The following is a 19,141-nucleotide window of genomic DNA, read 5'->3' as shown; positions in this document are numbered from 1 at the left end:
TGTCAGGGATGTTGCACCCATGAAATCTCACAAATATGGCTGCCTAAAACAGACATGCATAAGGGCCATACTAGATGAAGAGGATAGAGGAAACGTCCCAAGGCCTCACACCTAGATGAAGAACTACAGGCTGTCGAGGGCTGCAGAGAGAAGGAGAAGCAACTTGGGACCTTCTCCCAGTATATGTTATCCAATCTCAAGTGGTCAGTCCTAAACCATGAATATGTGAATAACACTACATGAACTTGATGGGTATCTCTCTCTCTCTCTCTCTCTCTCTCTCTCTCTCTCTCTCTCTCTCTCTCTCTCTCCTCTCTCTCTCTCTCTCTCTCTCTCTCTCTCTCTCTCTCTCTCACACACACACACACACACACACACACACACACACACGAATAGAAATTTTTAAAACTTTAGAAGTGTATCTGCTGGCTTGGAGAAGGCAAAGAGATGCCAGAAGAGTCCTGAAAAGATGTAACGGGGGCCGAGAATGGAGTGAGGTCTTTCCTCACAGGCAGTGTAACGGGGGCTTCACCAACACACTAAGACTCTGAGTTATATTTGCCTTCTTCTTAGAATTTCCTGTATTATGAAAGAAACAACGGGTCGGGGGAAATGGCTGTCAGCACAGTGTTTACCTTGCAAGCACATGAATCTAAGTTCACCCCAGACTCCACATTACGAGGTTTGTTTTGTTTTGTTTTGTTTTATGGCAGCCCAGTCTTACCATCTCAGCACTAGAAGGCCGAGACAGGCAAATACCTGGGGCTCCCTGGCCAGGCAGCTTGGCCTACATGGTGAGCTCAAAGCCACTCAGAAAGCCTGTCTAGCAGGCAGGAAACAAGTAACAATAACTAAGGATACTCTTGGCTTCTACGTGCCATCCCCACACACACAACATACTCACACACACAAAGAGACAACAGAACTTGCAAGCATCCAATGATGCTCTTAGACTGTTTGTTTGGAAGCACAAGTTGCAGGGGGACTATCTATAGACAAACATAGTAATGGGTATTTTCTGACTTGGCAAAACTGCAGTCGGGGATTTAACCACATGCACAGACACATGCCTAAGGAGATTTCACTAGGTCCTTGTTTACAATTACACACGAGAAAAATCATAACACAGAATGTCACTGACTGTGCCAACACTGGAACATGGCGACCCTGGAAGATGATTCCACAGTGCCACGTAACAGGGTCCTCTGGAGTGGGAAAAGATGAAGAACTAACATGAAGAGATGGATTCCATGCCAGCTAGATGAGACCCTGTTACTTTGCGTCAAAATTAGACCTAGGTCTGGGAGGCAGGAGGGAAAATGCGGTACCACAAAAGAGTTGAAGTCCCTAATACCAAGGCACCTTCAGAAATGTCAGGAGCATCTCAGCCGCAACAGGAGAAGGCTGTGGAGGCACAGAAGCACCACCCAAGGGCAGAGAACCAGCCTGGGAGGAACCAGGTAGAGATCTGAGTGGCCAGGGCTGCTGAAGGTGCCAGAAGAGAGGAGGGGTAGGTGTGTGTGCGTGTGTCTGTCTGTACCTGCACATGGTGCGTAGCAGAGACAGTGACACAGAAAAGGAGAGACACAGAGAGAGAACAGCAATGCCCAGAGCCCACACTGATGGATTACAGGGCCAGGGCTGGCTCAGTCTCAGGTTCAGAGATGGCACGACTAAGCAACTGCTCTCTAAAACCTCTCTTCCATTTTCCAAGAGACTTTCGGCTTCCAAGCTGAGATACAGACCCCCACTGAAATCTCACACCTCTGACGTTGTGGGACAGCTGCCAGGCCACCGCCATGCCGGGATTCTGTTAGCACACTCAGTGGCAAGGGTCACATGATCACCTTTGGCGCTCTTTAGGAGATTGGAAGGCTGTCTTAATCAGCTGCCACAGATGCTGGCAATGAGCCTCGGCCACCCACCTGGATGCTCGTTAAGTACAAATTGATGAATTACTTAATAATTCATCCAATCTGTGCTGGGATTTTGCACACCGAGCATCCTGCTTCGTCCCTGGGAGATGTTTCCAGTAAATACATTAAGAACAGCCATTCAGAGCTCAGTCTGATGTCAAAGGCCAAGTCCTCTTGTTACCTAGCAGACACCAGGCAAATGTCTTCCCTTGTCAGCATCCAAGTGTGCTGTCCTCAGAACAGCTAGGACGACAAAAGAGCTGTAGCCACATGTACAGAGAGCGGCTAGTGAATCCTGGGTCTTCTGATATGGCAAGTGCTGCACCAAGCACTGTAGAGGCCCTCTATCATTTAACACTCAAAGCATTCACACAAAATAGCAGTTTTCATTCCTGGGTTACACCGATGAAGAAAATGAAGCTAAGGCAGGCTAGCGATGCTGGAACAGATTCAAACCCTGGCCATGGGCTGGGCTCCCCCCACATACCACACTTTTCATGGCACAGCCCACCAAGAACTCCCTAACATGGAGTTCTCTCTTGAAGAGAGAAAGGATTGCAAGCACCAAGCAACCTTCATGCCATGTGTGCGGTCACCCTCAGCCCCCACTCAGGTGGCTTCAGTGTAGCAGTCTTAGCCAGGAACATAGCCGGAGGAAGTACATGACGTTTTGTCCTCAAGAACGCCCACCGCGGTCTAGTCTTCAGTCACCAGTGACCAATCAGCCTCCCACCCTGACTCCATCTGTCCACTTAAATGTCCTCGTAACTCACACTCAAGCATTGTCCAAGTCCACTGAGCTCATATGAGCTCTTGATGACCGGCCTTCAACATTTTGCTTCCGAAAGCTCCCTGTTCTCCCAACACACAAACCCACCGAGGTGGAGATGAGGTTTTCCCACTGTTATGATCCCCACAGCTCCTCTCCAAGCACCTCTGACCAGCAAGCACGCTGCGGGCCTCACCTCCCGCGTGACATTCTCACCTCAGTGACCACTCTCGGGAACAGTCAACGACCGTTCGTGAACCAGATGGAGAGACCTGCACAAGCACACGCTGCTTCCGAGCAACACACCCGGAAGCGGGGCCTTGGCCATCGTCTCTGATCTTGGCGGGAAAGAAGCTGACTGGGCGCAGCACTGACCTGCGTCTGCCTCCTCCTCACCCAGATTCAGCACAATGATGCAGATGTGCTTGCGCAGCTGGCGGGTGTTGGAGAACTTGCGGCAGCACTTGCTGCACTCCAAGCTGCCAGGGGCCAGGCCGCTCCCTTCCTCTGGAGCCAGGGGACCATCCTCACTGGGGCTCACGAGGCTCTCCGCCGTGTCCTCTTCAGGGCTGGGCTTCTTCGTGGAACCCTTAGGCCTGCCTCTCTTTCTCTTCATAACCAAAAACTCTGTAAAGGAAACAGCAGTCGCATGAGCAGGACAGTCACTCGGCTTCTTTGTGTACGTACACACGGTCATCTTCTGTGTTTCATTAGAAATGAAAAGTCTGAAGCAGTTCCCCAAATTACCGGCTGCAAGTATCTCTGATGCTAATGCTACTGCGTCTGCTAATGGTAATTGATTTTGCAATATCCTGCTTCAGGACTACCACATGGTCAGGACCCTCTGCGCACACTCCCTCAATAAAGCTGGAAGGGGGGCGCACAGGTTCAGGTTATGGTGATGGCTGGCAGTACACAAATCCTGACCCTTATTGCGCCTCAATTCCACATAAATCCAGTTCTCAGAAAGTGCCTCAAGGCTCCTTTGCAAACGGTTTCTGGGGACGGCTGAGAGTAGCCATTCAATGCCTGCACCGTGAGACCCTTTAATCAAGAATGCCACCCAAGCCCACAAGACAGGGAAGAGGGAGCACAATTTACAAGGCAAAGCAGCTTGACTGTGGCTCCCCAGTCAACACAACCCAACCCAACACAGGGTCCCCAAGCATTCGTGGACACCGGGTAAAAGAAGGGGACAGGACGTTTCCTGGGAACGGAGCACCATTCCTGATAGGTGTGTGTGTGTGTGTGTGTGTGTGTGTGTGTGTGTGTGTGTGTGTGTGTGTGTGTCTGCGTGAAGGCTTTGGCCTAGGTGACATGTGAGGGGAACACTGCAACATGGCATAGCACCTCCAGACCCCCAGAGGGACCAGAGGGCAAGGGACTGGAAGCCCCAGGAGGGTGGAGATCACATATGAGCAGTAAGTCCTCCAGACCCCAGCAACAGCTGTGTTCAGTGATAGCTTGAGAGACTTCCCGGGAGAGTCTTGATCTCATCGTGCATGAAGACTGGGAGAAGGTATCACCATCCAGCACTGTGTGAGAACCAAAGCTCCACTGAGAGCCATCCTAGTCCTAGCTACAGTCCTACATGTAGGACTTTGCTGCCAGTTCCTCTAGCAAATTACTGAACCTGAGGAAGACCACAACAGTCCCCCAAATTGCCACTAGCCATTCAAAGAGGGTGGTCCTAACAGTTAGGGAGTCTGCACGGGACCGACCAAGCACTCTGCATGAGTGTGACAGTTGTGCAACTTGGTCTCTTTGTAAGGCTCCTAGCACTGAGATCAAGACCTGTCCCGAGCACTTAGCTAGGTATTGGGTACAGGTTCCCTTCTGTGTATATGTTTGTCTTATAAATAAAGTACTGTTGGCCAATAGGGAAGCAAGATAGGTGTGACTAGGAGTTGAGGAGGATTCTGGGAAATGTAGTAAAGTCTTGTGATCCAGGCAGGAAGTGACATCGCAGGCAGACTCAGAATATAAGCAGGGACAAGCAGGAAATTGCTCTCTTCCTCTTCCTCAGGCTCTCTTCCCTGGAGCCACCATGTGAGCCTGACAAGAGAGGATGTATGCCACCCGAATCCTCAATCAGATAAGTCTTTATAAAATATAGAGATTAATAATTATGGTTGATAATTAAGACTGAGCTAGCTAACTATTAATAAGGTGTAGAGAATCCAGCTTAGATCTTCCAATATCCTTGATTTATCTCAACATTCAATCTGTCCCTTCAAATGCCTAAGACAATATTAATCTGCACCAAGAAGTAGTCCTCATCATTAGTGTGTTGCTTAGATCCCAGGCCCCCTCTTGCCATTCCTGTCTTTACATGCTGGCTAAGTTTGTCTCACTCTGGTGGTCCTTACTGCTTGTCCTTCAGTCAGCTCTTTAATTAAAGATCCAGGAGGCCCTGATTAGAGCCCAGCTGAGGAACTTGGGGACATTTCTGGAGGAGCAAAGGCTCAGAAACTGGTGTCCTCGAGGCCCAGGGGCCTGTGAGTAGTGATGCCTTGGAGACAATTAGAGGGGCCTAGAGAGGTAATGGACTTGGTGAGGAGAGACTGCTAGAGAGAGGCCAGGCTTGGTAACCAGGCTGGAAGGAGTGAACTTTGTGTTTCCATCTGAATGTGTTCTTGTGCCTTAGGGTCCAGCAGTTCAGGGATGAGAGACATTTTCTGAATGTCTTCTAATTTCTCTCAGTGTCACCACGTCTGACAGACCCCTGCGTTCCAGAGGTTGCTAAAAGGGGAGCAGCATATTGAGTAGGCTGGTGTGGAGAGTGGAGGCCTCGATGAGGAAGGCTGGAATGGTAGGGGAACAAGGGAAAGGAACCCAGTGGTCAGCTCATCACCAGATGACACTGTTCCTCCAAGAGAGTAAGAACAAGAACTGGTTCAAAAAGTCAGCTTGAAGCTGCCCTCCTTCCTCCCTAAAGTCTGGTTTGGAGAAGCAATGTGCGTCCTTTAGCGTTCAAGGGGAAATGGTCTAGTGTTTAAAAGCATGCATTTGGGGGTCTGATACCTTTGGTACACATTTCTAGCTTGCTACTTACCAGCTGGGTTTGACCTTGGTTGATTCTTTTAGCCTCTCTGAGTCTCAGTTTATTATAATGATATGTGGGAGTGGCGTGTGAAAATATCTACATCAGGGTTGCTGGATTAACTGAAATGATGTCTGTAAAGCTTTAGCACAGCGCCTGGCAAGCATTTAATCAATGGCTGTGGTGGTGGTTTAAAAAAAAAAAAAAAAAAAACTGAGCTATCAAGTAAGAAATCCTGGTCACCGGCCAGCAGCATTGTACCTAATACAAGTCTCTGTGTGTTACTTGGGACCTTAACGTGGCATCAGGGCTCAGGCGGTTTGGCGGAAAGATTTATCCTTACAGTTCCGCCATGCTGGGTTACCTTGCCCAGCCTTTATGCAAGGGGAGGTGCCCTACCTCAACTTGATGGGTCCATGCTTTGTTCAAGCCCATGGGTGGCCTGCCCCTTTCTGAAGGAAGGGTAAATGGGAGTCTGGGGTGGAGGAAGGAAATGGGAAGAGAAGGGAGAGGGGAAACTGTGTTCAATATGTAAGATGAAAGTTAAAAATGTTAATAATAAAATTAAATTAAAATAAAAAACAGAGAGGGTGATCCTGAGGCCTTTCCCCCACCCCAAAATTGTGGCTGTTGTCTGTAGAGAACTGTGCCCTCACCTAGAGGACTGGGAAACTTCGCTGTAAAGGGTACCCCATGCTTTGTCCAGAGTACTGTGCTGGGCTGGTGTGTGCCAATGACACTTGGTGGGAGTACAGCACAGTCATCAGCAGGAGGAACTAACTGTCTGTGAGTCCCTCTGCCAGTAAACTGGGGGCTCTCTGCAGGCAGAGTCCTCCTGATTACAGATTCTATGCCTTAGCACCTAACCCAGTGTCCTGACCCCACAAAGCCAGATGAACTAAACTAATGAGCAGTGTGGAATCTGGTGGTTAAGGAAGAAATAAAAATCAGCCCTGAATGCTTCCGAAAGCTTCCAACACAACAGCCACAAAACTAATCTCCCATCCCCTACATCCATAATTCAGATCCTCGAAACCAATTAGTTAGGGAAAAATGAAATATTCATAAATGAGCTTGGAATAATTTAAGTTCTGAAAACAAGTTGCTGCTGTCAACCAGCCATGTTTCATGAAGAGCCGAGAATTCTGGGGCTGGGAGGAAAACCACAGAAGCCTCAAGTCAAAGCATCAGGACAGGCAGGGCTGGCTCGGAGTCCTCCTCTGCTCCTCCCTGAATCCCTTCCCTCAGCCTGTCACTGAGCGCTGGCCATTTGTCCTCAAATCTGTCTAGTAAGCGCTCTTTCCAGTCTCAAGCGATGTCTGTACAAGCCTCCGTCCCAGGTTTTTCCTGCCACTAGCCCTTGTCTCCTTCCCATTTCCTGGCTCTGGAGTACTCCATGCTCTGGGTAAATCTCCCCCAATCCTAAGGCAAGGTATGGAGGACTCTGTGAACCAGGCATGAAGTATGTTTGTCTTCTCAGACGTGGAGCGTCTTTGGTTGGTCACACTTCCCAGACTCTCCTGAGACTGGGCTGTTACCATCCCTCACAGAGGGAGGACTGGTAGGACTATCACCCCTCAAAAGATTCTGACCACCCCCTCCTACGCGTCTTGGGAGGCGCTAGAGTACACGGGAGGCAGCGGGTTAGCGGAAGGGTGGGCTCCATCTGTGCAATTGTAAGGAGGTGGCAACCCATGCAACGTGGGCTGGTTGGTGAAGCAGCTGTTTTTAGGTCATACATGCTCCTACAAGTGATCCTTCCTCTGTGCTCCTGTAAGCGAGCCCAGTAAACTCACTGGTTCACCAAGGCAGACCTGGATCAAATCATTTCTTTGCTCTGCCATTATTGCTCTATTTTGGGTAAGCAGACGTTGTCGGTGTCTCCCTAGGAAAAGTAACACACCAGGCTTTCTCTAGGCCCTTTAGTACATGGTGCATGCGTGGGTGCGCGCACACACACACAGGAAGAGGAAGGAGAATAACTTCCAGTTTTCCTGTTTTCCCTTACACACTGCCCAGTGCAGTTGCTCAGTCTACTGAATATGTCTGAAGGGACCAGCCCCCCATTTCGGCAGCCATGACAGTAACACATGCTCGCTATGACCTTGCCTTAGTCACTAAGAGGTCAGATGCCTGCCTCATGGCAAGGAACCAATCAGAAGTTAACTAGTGGCGCTATGCTTTACGGCTCTGGGTGTGCTTTACAGACAAGCACACAGCAATGACACGCAGAGCATAGCAACAAGGGCCTATGGGCCATAAAAACCAGTTGGCCAATCAACACAGGGCAAGCCCTCCAAGCCTGGAGGCACACCAATCATGAGCCTATGCGTACCCCTAGACACTCCCCTTACGCTGCCCTATAAGATCTCTTGGCAGCAGGTTCGAGCTGTCTTTGCTAGTCATCCGCCATGGCGGGTGGATGAAAGACCCGAGCTAACATGGGGTTAGCTCGTTAAACAATAAAGCCTCGTGCAGTTTGCAGCAAGCTTTCAAATCTGCCTGGTAATTGGGGTGACCACGGTCCTGGGCTGAGACCCCGGAGACCTGAGTTTTTCCGGGGATCTAACAGTCCTTTCTGCCTTCCCTCAACTTTGTCCACTTCCTTCCCTGCAAGCCAAACCCAAATGCACATCCTGGAATGTGGTCCAGTCCAAATCTTAGCACCACCTCCTTGATGCTGACAACAGCTACTGAGGCAGGGCCAGCCATGTCCTCACTTGACTTTCGTCATACCCCCCCCACACACACACACACACACGCACGCACACACACACACACACACACACACACACACACACACACACGGGACGTGGGCTCCATCACTGCTTCGTACGTCCGTTTCCTCTCCTCTTAGTATAAACCCTGAGGCTTGAGCTGCCTTTTGATTCCTGAGTCTCACTGGATCTTAAACAGAACTGGAGAGGAGTAAGCAGGTAAGAAAAAAATCGTCACTGCGCGATGACAGCAGAGGAGGCTTTTGGAGAATGAGCTCTATGCCTTGTGTTCTAGTTTTCCAACAAGAGAAAGGTGTGGAGTGCAGTGGTCATTTACAGTAGAGCCACGGTGTATCTGAGCCCTTGAAGCCAACTCTCTTTGTCATAAAATCACCCTTGTAGACACAAGGCCAAAGACCCTGTCAAAGCCCGACAAAATAAAAAATTTAATAATGTAAGCCTTTTCTTTGTACATCACTCAAGTTTGCGAGGCTGTTTCCTAGTTGTTCTCTGGTTTCACTGTTATAAAAACTTTGTGAGATGTGTATACCAAACGCAATTCACTCTGTAGGAAACAAACAAAAGAGCCAGAGGTTCCCAGGGCTTGGCACTGTTTCCAGAACCATCTGCTGAACATGCAGAGCTATGATGTGGGTGTCCTGATTCTCTCCCACAGACCTTACTGCTGAAGCCCCTCAGGGCTGGCTGACAATGGTCAGCTGTGAACATCTGGATGGACTCAGTGTGCAGAGCAGAGAAAATGCTTCTGAGATGGACAACCCTGGATTCAGTCCTCCTACACCTCAAGTTTCTAGGTACAGAACGGTGTCCACTTTCCAGAGCCCCTGTTACAAACGTGGCTGCTGTAACTCAGTGGGCGGAGTACTCAAGAATGACCAGCAGGGGGGCAACTTTCTTATTCCACCACAGCCATAACATTTCTGAGGAGCAATGTCCTAGTTGAGAAATGGCTGCCCTCCCCAACAGGGCCATCATTAGATAATGTGACTTTTAGATGTGCATGCACTCCTGTTCACTCTGACTCGAAGTATGTTCTTCCTTGATTCTGTCGCTTTAAAATAGCTCACACACCAAGAAACCAATGAGGAACTAAGGTCACACTGATTTTATTATGGCTGCACCTCGGATAACCAGTTTCCCAGAGCTCTTACATGGCAGCTTGGTCTCTAGTCACAACAGCTCCAGATCTGGGAAAATCTGGAAAGACTAACAACTGTAGGACCCTGACAGTCAATCTTCCTGACATTTATTTCCAAAGCCCAGGAAGCACGAGGGGAGACAATGAATTATTTATCAGAACCCAGGGCGCGCAAACCTTTTAAGGTTTCTGAACAATGCCATACCCCTCTACGGGGAAAGACTGCGCCCTGTTCTACAGCACAGCTGAGGCACCAGAGGCCAAAGGCCGAAGCAGTTCTCTCCTGCAGTTTCGTCAGCCGTACTGTGGAAATGACAGCCACAGTTAATAACTCGGACACAAGCTCACCACAGGCACCATGCTGGGCACTTCACAGGTCCTCCTTCTTTAATCCCCAGGTGCCTCATCTGCACTATCCCATTACACAGTCAAGAACACTGAGGCAGGGTGGAGAGACAGGCTCAGGGGTTAAGAGCATTCATTTGCAACTTCTTAGGGAGAACCCAAGTTTGTTTACTAGCACCCACACAGGATGGCTCCAAGCAACCTGTAACACTGATATCCTTCTCTGATTTCTGTTGGTACCAGCACACCTGCACGCTATTGTAACATATATGACAAAATGGATAAAATTCATGGGTTTAAAAAAAAAAAAAAAGAACTCCAGGGTTCCGGGGCATTGGTCGTGCACGCCTTTAATACTAGCACTGGGGAAGCAGAGGCAGACGGATCTCTGTGAATTCAAGGCCAGCCTGGTCTCCAGAGCGAGTTCTAGAACAGGCTCCAAAACAATACAAAGAAACCCTGTCTCAAAAAAAAAACAAAACAAACAAACAAAAAAGCTGACACTTGCAACAATTAGTTAATGTGACCTAAGGTCACAGAACTAGTCAGAGGCCAAGGTAAGATTTGAACAGAACTGTCTTAGTGAATTTCACAGCCATGTTGGAGAAAAGCACTGTTGCATCATTCAAAATGGACCGACCCCTTTAAAATGAAACAGGCCTAAAGCTTTTGATGTCCCCAGGAAGCCTTCTTTTACCTTTAAGTCAGAGCACACGATCCCTCCTTGAGCAGCCCAGACTCAGCACCCCAAGAGCTCTCAGCCACTGCATCCACATCCTCGTAACTACTCATCACCCACCAGCAAGGCCCAGCTGGCGGGCACAGCACCTGGGACCCCTCAGCACCTATCACAGAACCAAGCACAAAGCTACCCATGGTCCACGGGAGGGAACACAGAAGAGGAAAGGAAGAGATGAAAAGGAAGGAAGGAGACCCTGCTGAGGCGTCTACAAAGGGGGAGAAAGAAGAGAAAACAGCCCCAACAGGGCTCTTGGAAGACGCATAAGTTCTTCATCATTACACGAGCACAATGACCCAGCTCTGCATGCACACAAATACCAACACATGCACAAACACGCACACACGTGTACACACACACACAAAAACCATGTATCACAGTCATGCACACACATATACACACATGCACACACGTACACACACATACACACAAAACAAACCATATATCACAGTCATGCAAACACATATATACACATATACACATGTGCACACACATACACACAAAACAAACCATATATCACAGTCATGCGAGCACACACACACACACACACACACGTGTGCACACACATACACACACAACAAACCATGTATCATAGTCATGCACACACATATCACACATATACACATGTGCACACACATGTGCACACATACACACAAAACAAACCATATATCACAGTCATGCATACACATACACACATGTGCACACACACACAAAACAAACCATATATCAGTCATGCACACACATGCACACACGTGTGCACACATACACACAAAACAAACCAACACACATACACAACAAGCCATATATCACAATCATACACACACACCCCAAACCATATATCAGTCATACACACACACACACACACACACACACACACACACACACACACCAGGGAAGATGAACTTGAGCCAATGGGCAGTTTTGTTTTCTGGATCACAGCCAGAGATGTGATTTGCAAGAGGGAGAAAGTGAAAGGTCACTCTGCAGACCACACCCTCCGTGAGCAAAGAAGATTAAAGGGCTATCAAACAAACCAAAGGATTTAGGAACCTTCGTGTTATAACAGGAGAAATAAAACAATAAATCAATTTCTACTCGGTTAAGATTTTAATTAAAATATTTCAAGCATCTCTCGAGTTAAAATGAATCGTGAAGGTTAAACCTGAGTGGAAGCCAAAAGAGAGAAACGAAGCCTGGACAAGCTTCCGACTTCGTGGACTTTCACAAAGAGAAACAGAACTCGGGGCTCCTAACGATAGATTCAGGGAGAAATTTCCTCATGTAAGAACCTGGTTTTAATTCAAGTCTTAGGAAATACTTTTTAAAATTAAACTATACAAGCAATTAATCTTCTACTACATACAAAAGAAAAGGACAAAATGTACTAGAAAATAATTTATGTCAAAGGTTGTTACATAGAAAAACATACATACACATATATGCGTGTATGACAATGACACAGAAAGGCAGCTCAGTTTCACTTTACATGATCACCATGACCCATGACCAACTCTGATCCAAACATACCAAAGAGCAATTCCAGAACTAAACAAACGCACAGCCTAAGGGAATCTCCAGGCGCCTTCACTTGGTTCAGCACATACACACTGCTTATTCGACCTACCTGTTAGTCATCCTGTGGCCATCTGGGTCACAAAAGCAACTATCCAGGTATCACAGTGCTTATGTGAAGTCATCTTTCTTTTACTTGATAACAGCCCCAAAGTATAAGATTAGCCATGCTGTCGATTTTATTAGAGACTATCAAAGTCTTAATTGGTCTCTATTGTTGCTGATCTCTCACTATGCCATATATGTAATAAAAGGTGGAGACAGGTGTATCTTGAGAGTTTGCTAGATGGCCAGCCTAACTGAAACAGTGAGCTCACAATGAGAGGCCTGTCTCAAAACAATAATACAGAGAATGAGAGGGGAACAAATGACTCCTGCTGTGACCTCCACAAGCACATAGACAGACAGACAGACAGACAGACAGACAGACAGACACACACACACACACACACACATTCAAAAAGTTTAAACAGTTACATAACCCAGCCATTCCATTCCTGGGCATATACTCAAAAGAAATGAAAACGCATTTATGTGCAAACCTGTACATTAATGTTCACAGAAGCATTATTTACAGTGGCCACAAAGTCAAAACAAGCTAAATATAGATTAACAATGAATGGCCCAACAGAGTAGAATACATCCATGCTCAGACACGCCATTCATTCATGAAAAGGAGTGAATCGGCACAAGTGATCACAAGGATAAGTCATGAAGAAAGCACAGGAAGCGAGAGGAGCCAGACACACAAGGCCACGCTTTATGACCCCTGTTTACACGAAACATACAGAGCACGGACAACCACAGGGAGACAAGGTCAGTCAGTGAGCTCCAGGGCCTAAGACGACAGGAAAATAAGATTGATTGGTGGGTACAGGCGTTGGTTTGGTTTTGCTCTGCGGTGATAAGAATGTTCTAGAATTGGGTGACTGCAATAGTGTACATATTTTTACCATGTTAAAAACCATGGAAATTTATGCTCCGAGGTTGTTAATATGGTGAAATGTTATGTCAGTTTTATCTCAAAACAGGTAAGTAAAAATAGAATTAGTAGACTGGAAAACAGGTCATAAAGAGCTTGGAATGCATAGAAAGGGACAAAGCAGGGGAAAACACTGAGGTAAAGACACGGGAAAAGCTCACGCACACATGCTCAGCTTAGGAAGTTCAAGCACGACTCACGTAAGATTCGCATTTCTCCTGGCTCTTTTTATGTCTGTGTGGTCTTTGCTTCCACAGAAAAATTATATAATTCACTTAACTTTTCTGGACAGCCTATCTCTTCTCTCCAACTTACAGGCAATGGCACCAGGAACACTACATGCTGTATATTTATGGGGGCTGTGCTTGGGCAGAGAGAGGGCGTACTGCCTTAGAATGTTAAAGGCCTCTATCAGAATGCTCTCTGAAACAGTTTGCCCATTCGCATTCTGCCAGGGTCTAGAAGCTTCTATTTTTCCATACACATATCAACTAAGAATACTATTACATGCTTAAGAGTTTTCACCAGTTTCATAATAAAAATTTTCAACCATGTATCATTTTAATTTATATTCTGTTGGTCACTAGTGTTGTTTCCCGAGACGTGACAGGTGGGGTGGAGCCCATCCTCTAAGAGACAAGGGAAGGCAGCAAAGCCAACATTAAAAAAAACAAACACAGAAGATGGCCATTTCAAATGGTAGCTTATTCTTCGGGCATTTGGGTAAGAGGATTCAATGTGTACCAGGCCCTGGGCTGGGGCACTGGCCCCAAGAGAGGAATGGCCCAATGCCATCATTGGGAAAACTGAGAGAAAGCACCACAGATGCGGCCAAGGAAGACTGATCTGAGACTAGTGGGTTCCTAGAGCCCAGAAGAAGGGGCTCTAACCCAACACGCAGCTGGTGCCAAGTCCTTCCAGGTCAACCCAAGCTGATTAAGGCCAGGAATACACATAAGTGAGCAGGACAAAACTGTCTTTGAGGAACTAGCTTCCCTGATGGAAGGGTGACCTTTGCCTTCTGTCAATTGCTGGTTCCCCAGAGTCTAGACCTCAGGTGGTAAAGGGGAGAGACAGGCATGATGGAACAGTTTGGGGGTCCAGAAGGTCCTGAGTGGATACTGACATCTTTGGGTAAGGAGGAGAAGAGCAGAAGTCAGAATATACACCTCAGGAAACACGCACACACAGAACTCCCTGGAAGCACACATGGGCTTTACTATCATTTTTCTAGTTCTTGTTTATAAAACAAACAGAAACATAAAATTGTTCTGTCTGACTCTCGACCTATTTCACCTCAAGCAACGCTGGTGAAAAAGAACTACTACCTTTAGGAAAGCTACTCTCTCTTGCTGGCCATGTTAACCCACCGACTCCTGCCTGCCAGGTGAGTCTGATAAAGAAACCGCCCATTTTCCTGACCCAAACAGTCAAGGCCTTTCTTAGCCAGAGCATCTCCTCCTGGGAAGCCTCACTCAGCAGGCTCAGCTGGGAAGAACTTCTACAGATGGCCTTTTTCCTAGTAGCTCCTCCCTGGGGTCAGGACTCCTCACATGGCGGGGAAAGGGTCAGGACTGAGGCTCCCTGTGCTGGGGAGAAGCAGGTTCTCAGAGCCCAGGAAGGCTTTTCTCTTTTTCTTCAAAGCAGGGTACCAAGAGTACTCTGGAGGTTGAGAAGTGACTGTGGATGACGTTCCACTGACTGGCTTTTCTGTGGGAGAGAGGACAGTCGGTCCCAAAGCCTTCGAGGGTGGAGGCAGGCGCAGGCGCAGGCACAAGCTAGCAGCAATTCTCCTCTTCCTTTGCCCAGTCAGGGGCTGGAGTTTCTTAGTTTCTCATGGCGCAACACAAACCAAAACTAGTAAAACTTTCTCTCTCCTCAACAACTTAATCATCTGCCAGACAGATTTCTCCAGCACCCTAGGCCTTGGCCGGAGGGACTTATTAACCAAACAGTTTTTGTCTGGAGTCTCTCCTTGTTAACAGTGTCCGACAGATGATCAATAAGCCAGACTGTTTTGAATGCCAGTCTGAATGTTCCCAGGGAGGAAGCAACTGTCTGATGAGGGTGGCTAATGAAGCCCTCGATGGGACATTTACTACCAAGCCTGGGCATCTACTCAGGAGGCTGGCTGCTGCCCCTTGCCATATATGAAGGGTTTTGTGGGGGATTTGTCTAAGTCTCGTTTGCAGCTGGTCCTCCTCTGCTGTGTCTTTCCCTTGTCGTCTGTGGGGACCTAATTACAGTGCCTGGATGGCTTCTCTAATCTGTGGCGCCTGCTGGAGCCGATGTCATTCAGGAATGGAGGTACAACAGCTGCGGGCAGACGCATCTCACTTTGCCCACTGACTGCAAACCTGGAGGATGCTGTGTCACAATCTGAACCTTGCGTTGGGTTTATAATACAGCTTTGGAGACACCTTTTAGAGATAGTAATTTATTATAGTGTATAATAGCACCTCCCTTCATTCTCATCTGTTCAGGACCCTAGGTATGGGAGGTACATTCTCTGACTTAATAAGAATACTTGTCTTCATTTCTCAGATAAGCAAAGTGAGGATTAGAAAAGAAACTTCCAGGATGAGAGATACCATATTAGAGGGAGCCACTATAGGTCCGAGAAGAGATCTGGAACCAGGGAGATCTCCAGAGACCTACAAGGATGACAGGATCTGACAATCCAGGCAATGGAGGAGAGGATAACCTAAAAGCACTTCCCCTAAAATGAGATTGATGACTACTCTTTATGCCATCCTAGAGCCCTCATCCAGTGGCTGATGGAAGCAGAGACAGACATCCGCGGATATACACTGAGCTGAAATCTGGAATTTAGTTGAAGAGAGGGAGGAATAAAGATTGAAGGGGTCTGTACCAGGTTGGAGAAACCCACAGGAACAGTTGGCCTGAACAAGGGGGAGCACATCGACCCCAGATGCTATCTGGGAGGCCAGTACAGGACTGATCCAGACCCCTGATCATGGATGTCAATAAGGAGGCCTCTGCACTCCAGGGAGCCTCTGGAAGTGGATTAGTATTTTTCCCTGGTGTAAGAAGGGACTTTGAGAGCCCATCCCACATGAAGGGATACACTCTAGCCCTGGACACATGGGGAAGGGCCCAGGACCAGCACAGGAAGATTTGGTGGACTTTGCAGAGCCCCCGTTGAGGGCCCTACCCTGCCTGGGGAGTGGTGGGTGGATGGGGTGGGGGGTAGGTTGGGGGTGGGGGAGGAGGGATGGGGGTGAGGGGAGGGAGAGGGAGAAGGGACTTACATGTGAAACAAGCTTGTTCCCTAACTTGAATTAATAAAATAAAATAAAAAATAAAAAAAAGAAAAGAAACTTCATTTGCTTTAAGTAATTCAGCTGGAGGGTGCCAAAGCTGAACTCACCCCACGTTGTCTGAGGTCAGTTTTTATCCCATTGGAACCTGGCTCATACATACATACATATACATATATATATATATATATATATACACACACACATACAAACATACATACACACACATATACGTACACATACATAAACATATGCATATATACACATACATACATACACATACATATATACACACACATATATACACACACATATGCATATATACATACAAATATACACACATAAACACACATACATACATACATACATACATACATACATACATACACAAGCACACGCATACACACGCATCTGATCTTCCACAAGATCTACACTCTGACAATCATGTGGCTCCAAGTAGATTTTCTAAGTTTCAGCTGTGTCCATGAACCAGAGGGCGGGCCTCACAGAAAGCTAGAGTGTCCCTGTATCCCAAGACCCTGCCCAGCACGCCAGCCGTCCTTACCATCTCCACCCTTGCTTGGGTTCGGGGCTTCAGGAGTACTCAGGGGCCTGAGCGGAATGATGACGTCATCCACATTGACCCCTTCTTCGCCATGCTTCTCAGAAACATGGGTCAGGAGTTCTGATTGATTTGGTGAGAAAAGATTACAACATTTACACATGAAGATGGCTGTATTTTCTGTAAGAAAAAAAAACACATAAAATATTGTTATTTCTCTGTCACATAAACAAAGAGCCAAAAAAGGGAAAACAAAACAAAAAAACAGAGAGAATCCACGTATGCGGTGTCATCAGCCTCCTGCAGACTATGTTCCCTTTGCAGATGCCCCAAGTGATCATGATGAGAAGAAAATTCTGTTTTCAGTATTTTAAGACTTTCTCTGGAAGAGACCAGCATGGACTTCCCTGTGACCCAAATCCACCCAGCAGCCCAGACTCCAGAAAAGCACAGTCAAGGGAAACACAACCACGGTCTAGAAGTTAGACCCTGCCCTGCCTCAGATGAAGGAAGAAGCACACTGGGGATCACTCAGCACACCAGTCAAATTCCCTCAGACCAGATGCAAGGAAAGGTTGACCAGGGCACACTTGCCAAGAGCTACGACCCTTGCAATGACTGACCGACGGGCTCCGACACTGAATGAGACCCAAGAGCTAGGAATGTGTTGCTCCATGCCACTTAATTCCTACATAAAACATTATCACTTTTCACAACAAAACTAATAACTCCTCTTGTTCCTAATGTTATATTAGGTAAGAAGACATAGGGAGGAGAAAGAACTCATTTTTCAGTTTGATAAAATAATTACAAATACGTACCAAATATATTTAGAATCCAAAAGCCATTAAGAAGCAGATTTTTTGTTGTTGCTGACATTTTTACATGCTACTGCAATGGAGAGACTGGTATGATATCAAAGACCATGGTTTGTAACCAGGCAGACGCAGGTTAAGTTTGGAACTCCCATCCCTAAATACTATAAAGTGGCATGACCTTGGAGAAGAAGTTCAAGTACTTTCTGCATGGCTGAAGTCAGTGGGCAGAGGAGGTCAACAACCTCCTTGGCAACAGACACCAGGTTGTCTAATCATGCTCCAAGGCTTTGTCTCACAGTTTAAGGGGCTCACAGTCCACCGTGGAGGAAAACACAGGGTGGCAGCTGGTCACACTGACAATCAGGAAGCAAAGAGAGTTCACTTTCTCCTTTTTATTCAGCATGGACCCAGGCCCGTGGAATGGGTATCTCTTATAGGTAGAATGGGTCTTCCACTTAGATTAACAGGACCTAGATTATCCATCCATCAGAGGCATGATCTGGTGGCCCTAGGACCTGTCAAATGGAGAGTATTAATCTTCACAGCCTCATACCTGGGTTTTGCCAAGGATTTGTGTAGCTACAAAGCGTGAGCTGAGCTCCACCAAGTTACAGCTAAAATACTACAGGACTAAAGCTATGCATGTCTGAAACAAAAATGCACATAACACCAGGCTAACATATCACCATAGGCCACGGACGAGACCTGATCTGATTTGGGCATAGCAAGATGAACCTAGGCCCAGGCCTGCCAAGAGGCGACTCACAGACCACACAGCACCAGTGTTTCTTACAGTTTGCAATGGTGTAACTTCCCAACAACCACCTCTATTAGTCTAACATGCTAACATCACTTCACAGATGTTCTCAGAAGACTGAGAACCGTGTGACATTTAGCAGGGGAGAATGTCTAATGACCGCAGAGTTACCGCAGAGTTACCACTGTAAGTAAGGACTCTCTCAGTCCAAAGGCACAGCTCACATCATGTGGAGACTTCTTGCATGACAGCACCAGAGAGGGCCTGGGTACCCCGGGGTGACACCTACCTCAGCCATCTGCTACTCATCAGCATGAGCCTCCCAGGGGCCCACTGCATGCTTAGCTGTTGGGTAGTGGACTGTGCCTGCAATTCTGAGTGAGAACAGAAACAAGCACTGAGGCCCAGGACCACTCACATAAATGTGGGCTTGGCCAAGCAGCATGGCCATGAGACAGGGTTCAGAGAGGAAAACTGGACC

At 47.3% G+C, this 19,141-nt stretch overlaps 1 protein-coding gene across 2 annotated transcripts in view; it reads right to left on the bottom strand.

Moving 5' to 3' along the window:
* LOC100770129 (zinc finger protein ZFAT) overlaps nt 1–19,141 on the bottom strand; it is a 174,377-nt gene that overhangs the window by 120,654 nt on the left and 34,582 nt on the right. For both annotated transcript variants that reach the window (XM_035449597.1, XM_027431701.2), the window contains exons 2-3: nt 17,089–17,265; nt 3,061–3,312 (exon numbers count right to left, since the gene is read on the bottom strand). In XM_035449597.1, coding sequence (XP_035305488.1) covers nt 3,061–3,312; nt 17,089–17,265 — 429 coding nt within the window. The remainder of the gene's footprint in view (nt 1–3,060; nt 3,313–17,088; nt 17,266–19,141) is intronic.

The sequence above is a fragment of the Cricetulus griseus genome, chromosome 10 (genome assembly GCF_003668045.3).
Source record: "Cricetulus griseus strain 17A/GY chromosome 10, alternate assembly CriGri-PICRH-1.0, whole genome shotgun sequence".
In the NCBI taxonomy this organism is placed as follows: Eukaryota; Metazoa; Chordata; class Mammalia; order Rodentia; family Cricetidae; genus Cricetulus; species Cricetulus griseus.
The sequence above is the reverse complement of the archived record's forward strand: the minus strand, read 5'-3'. Positions and strand labels throughout refer to the sequence as shown.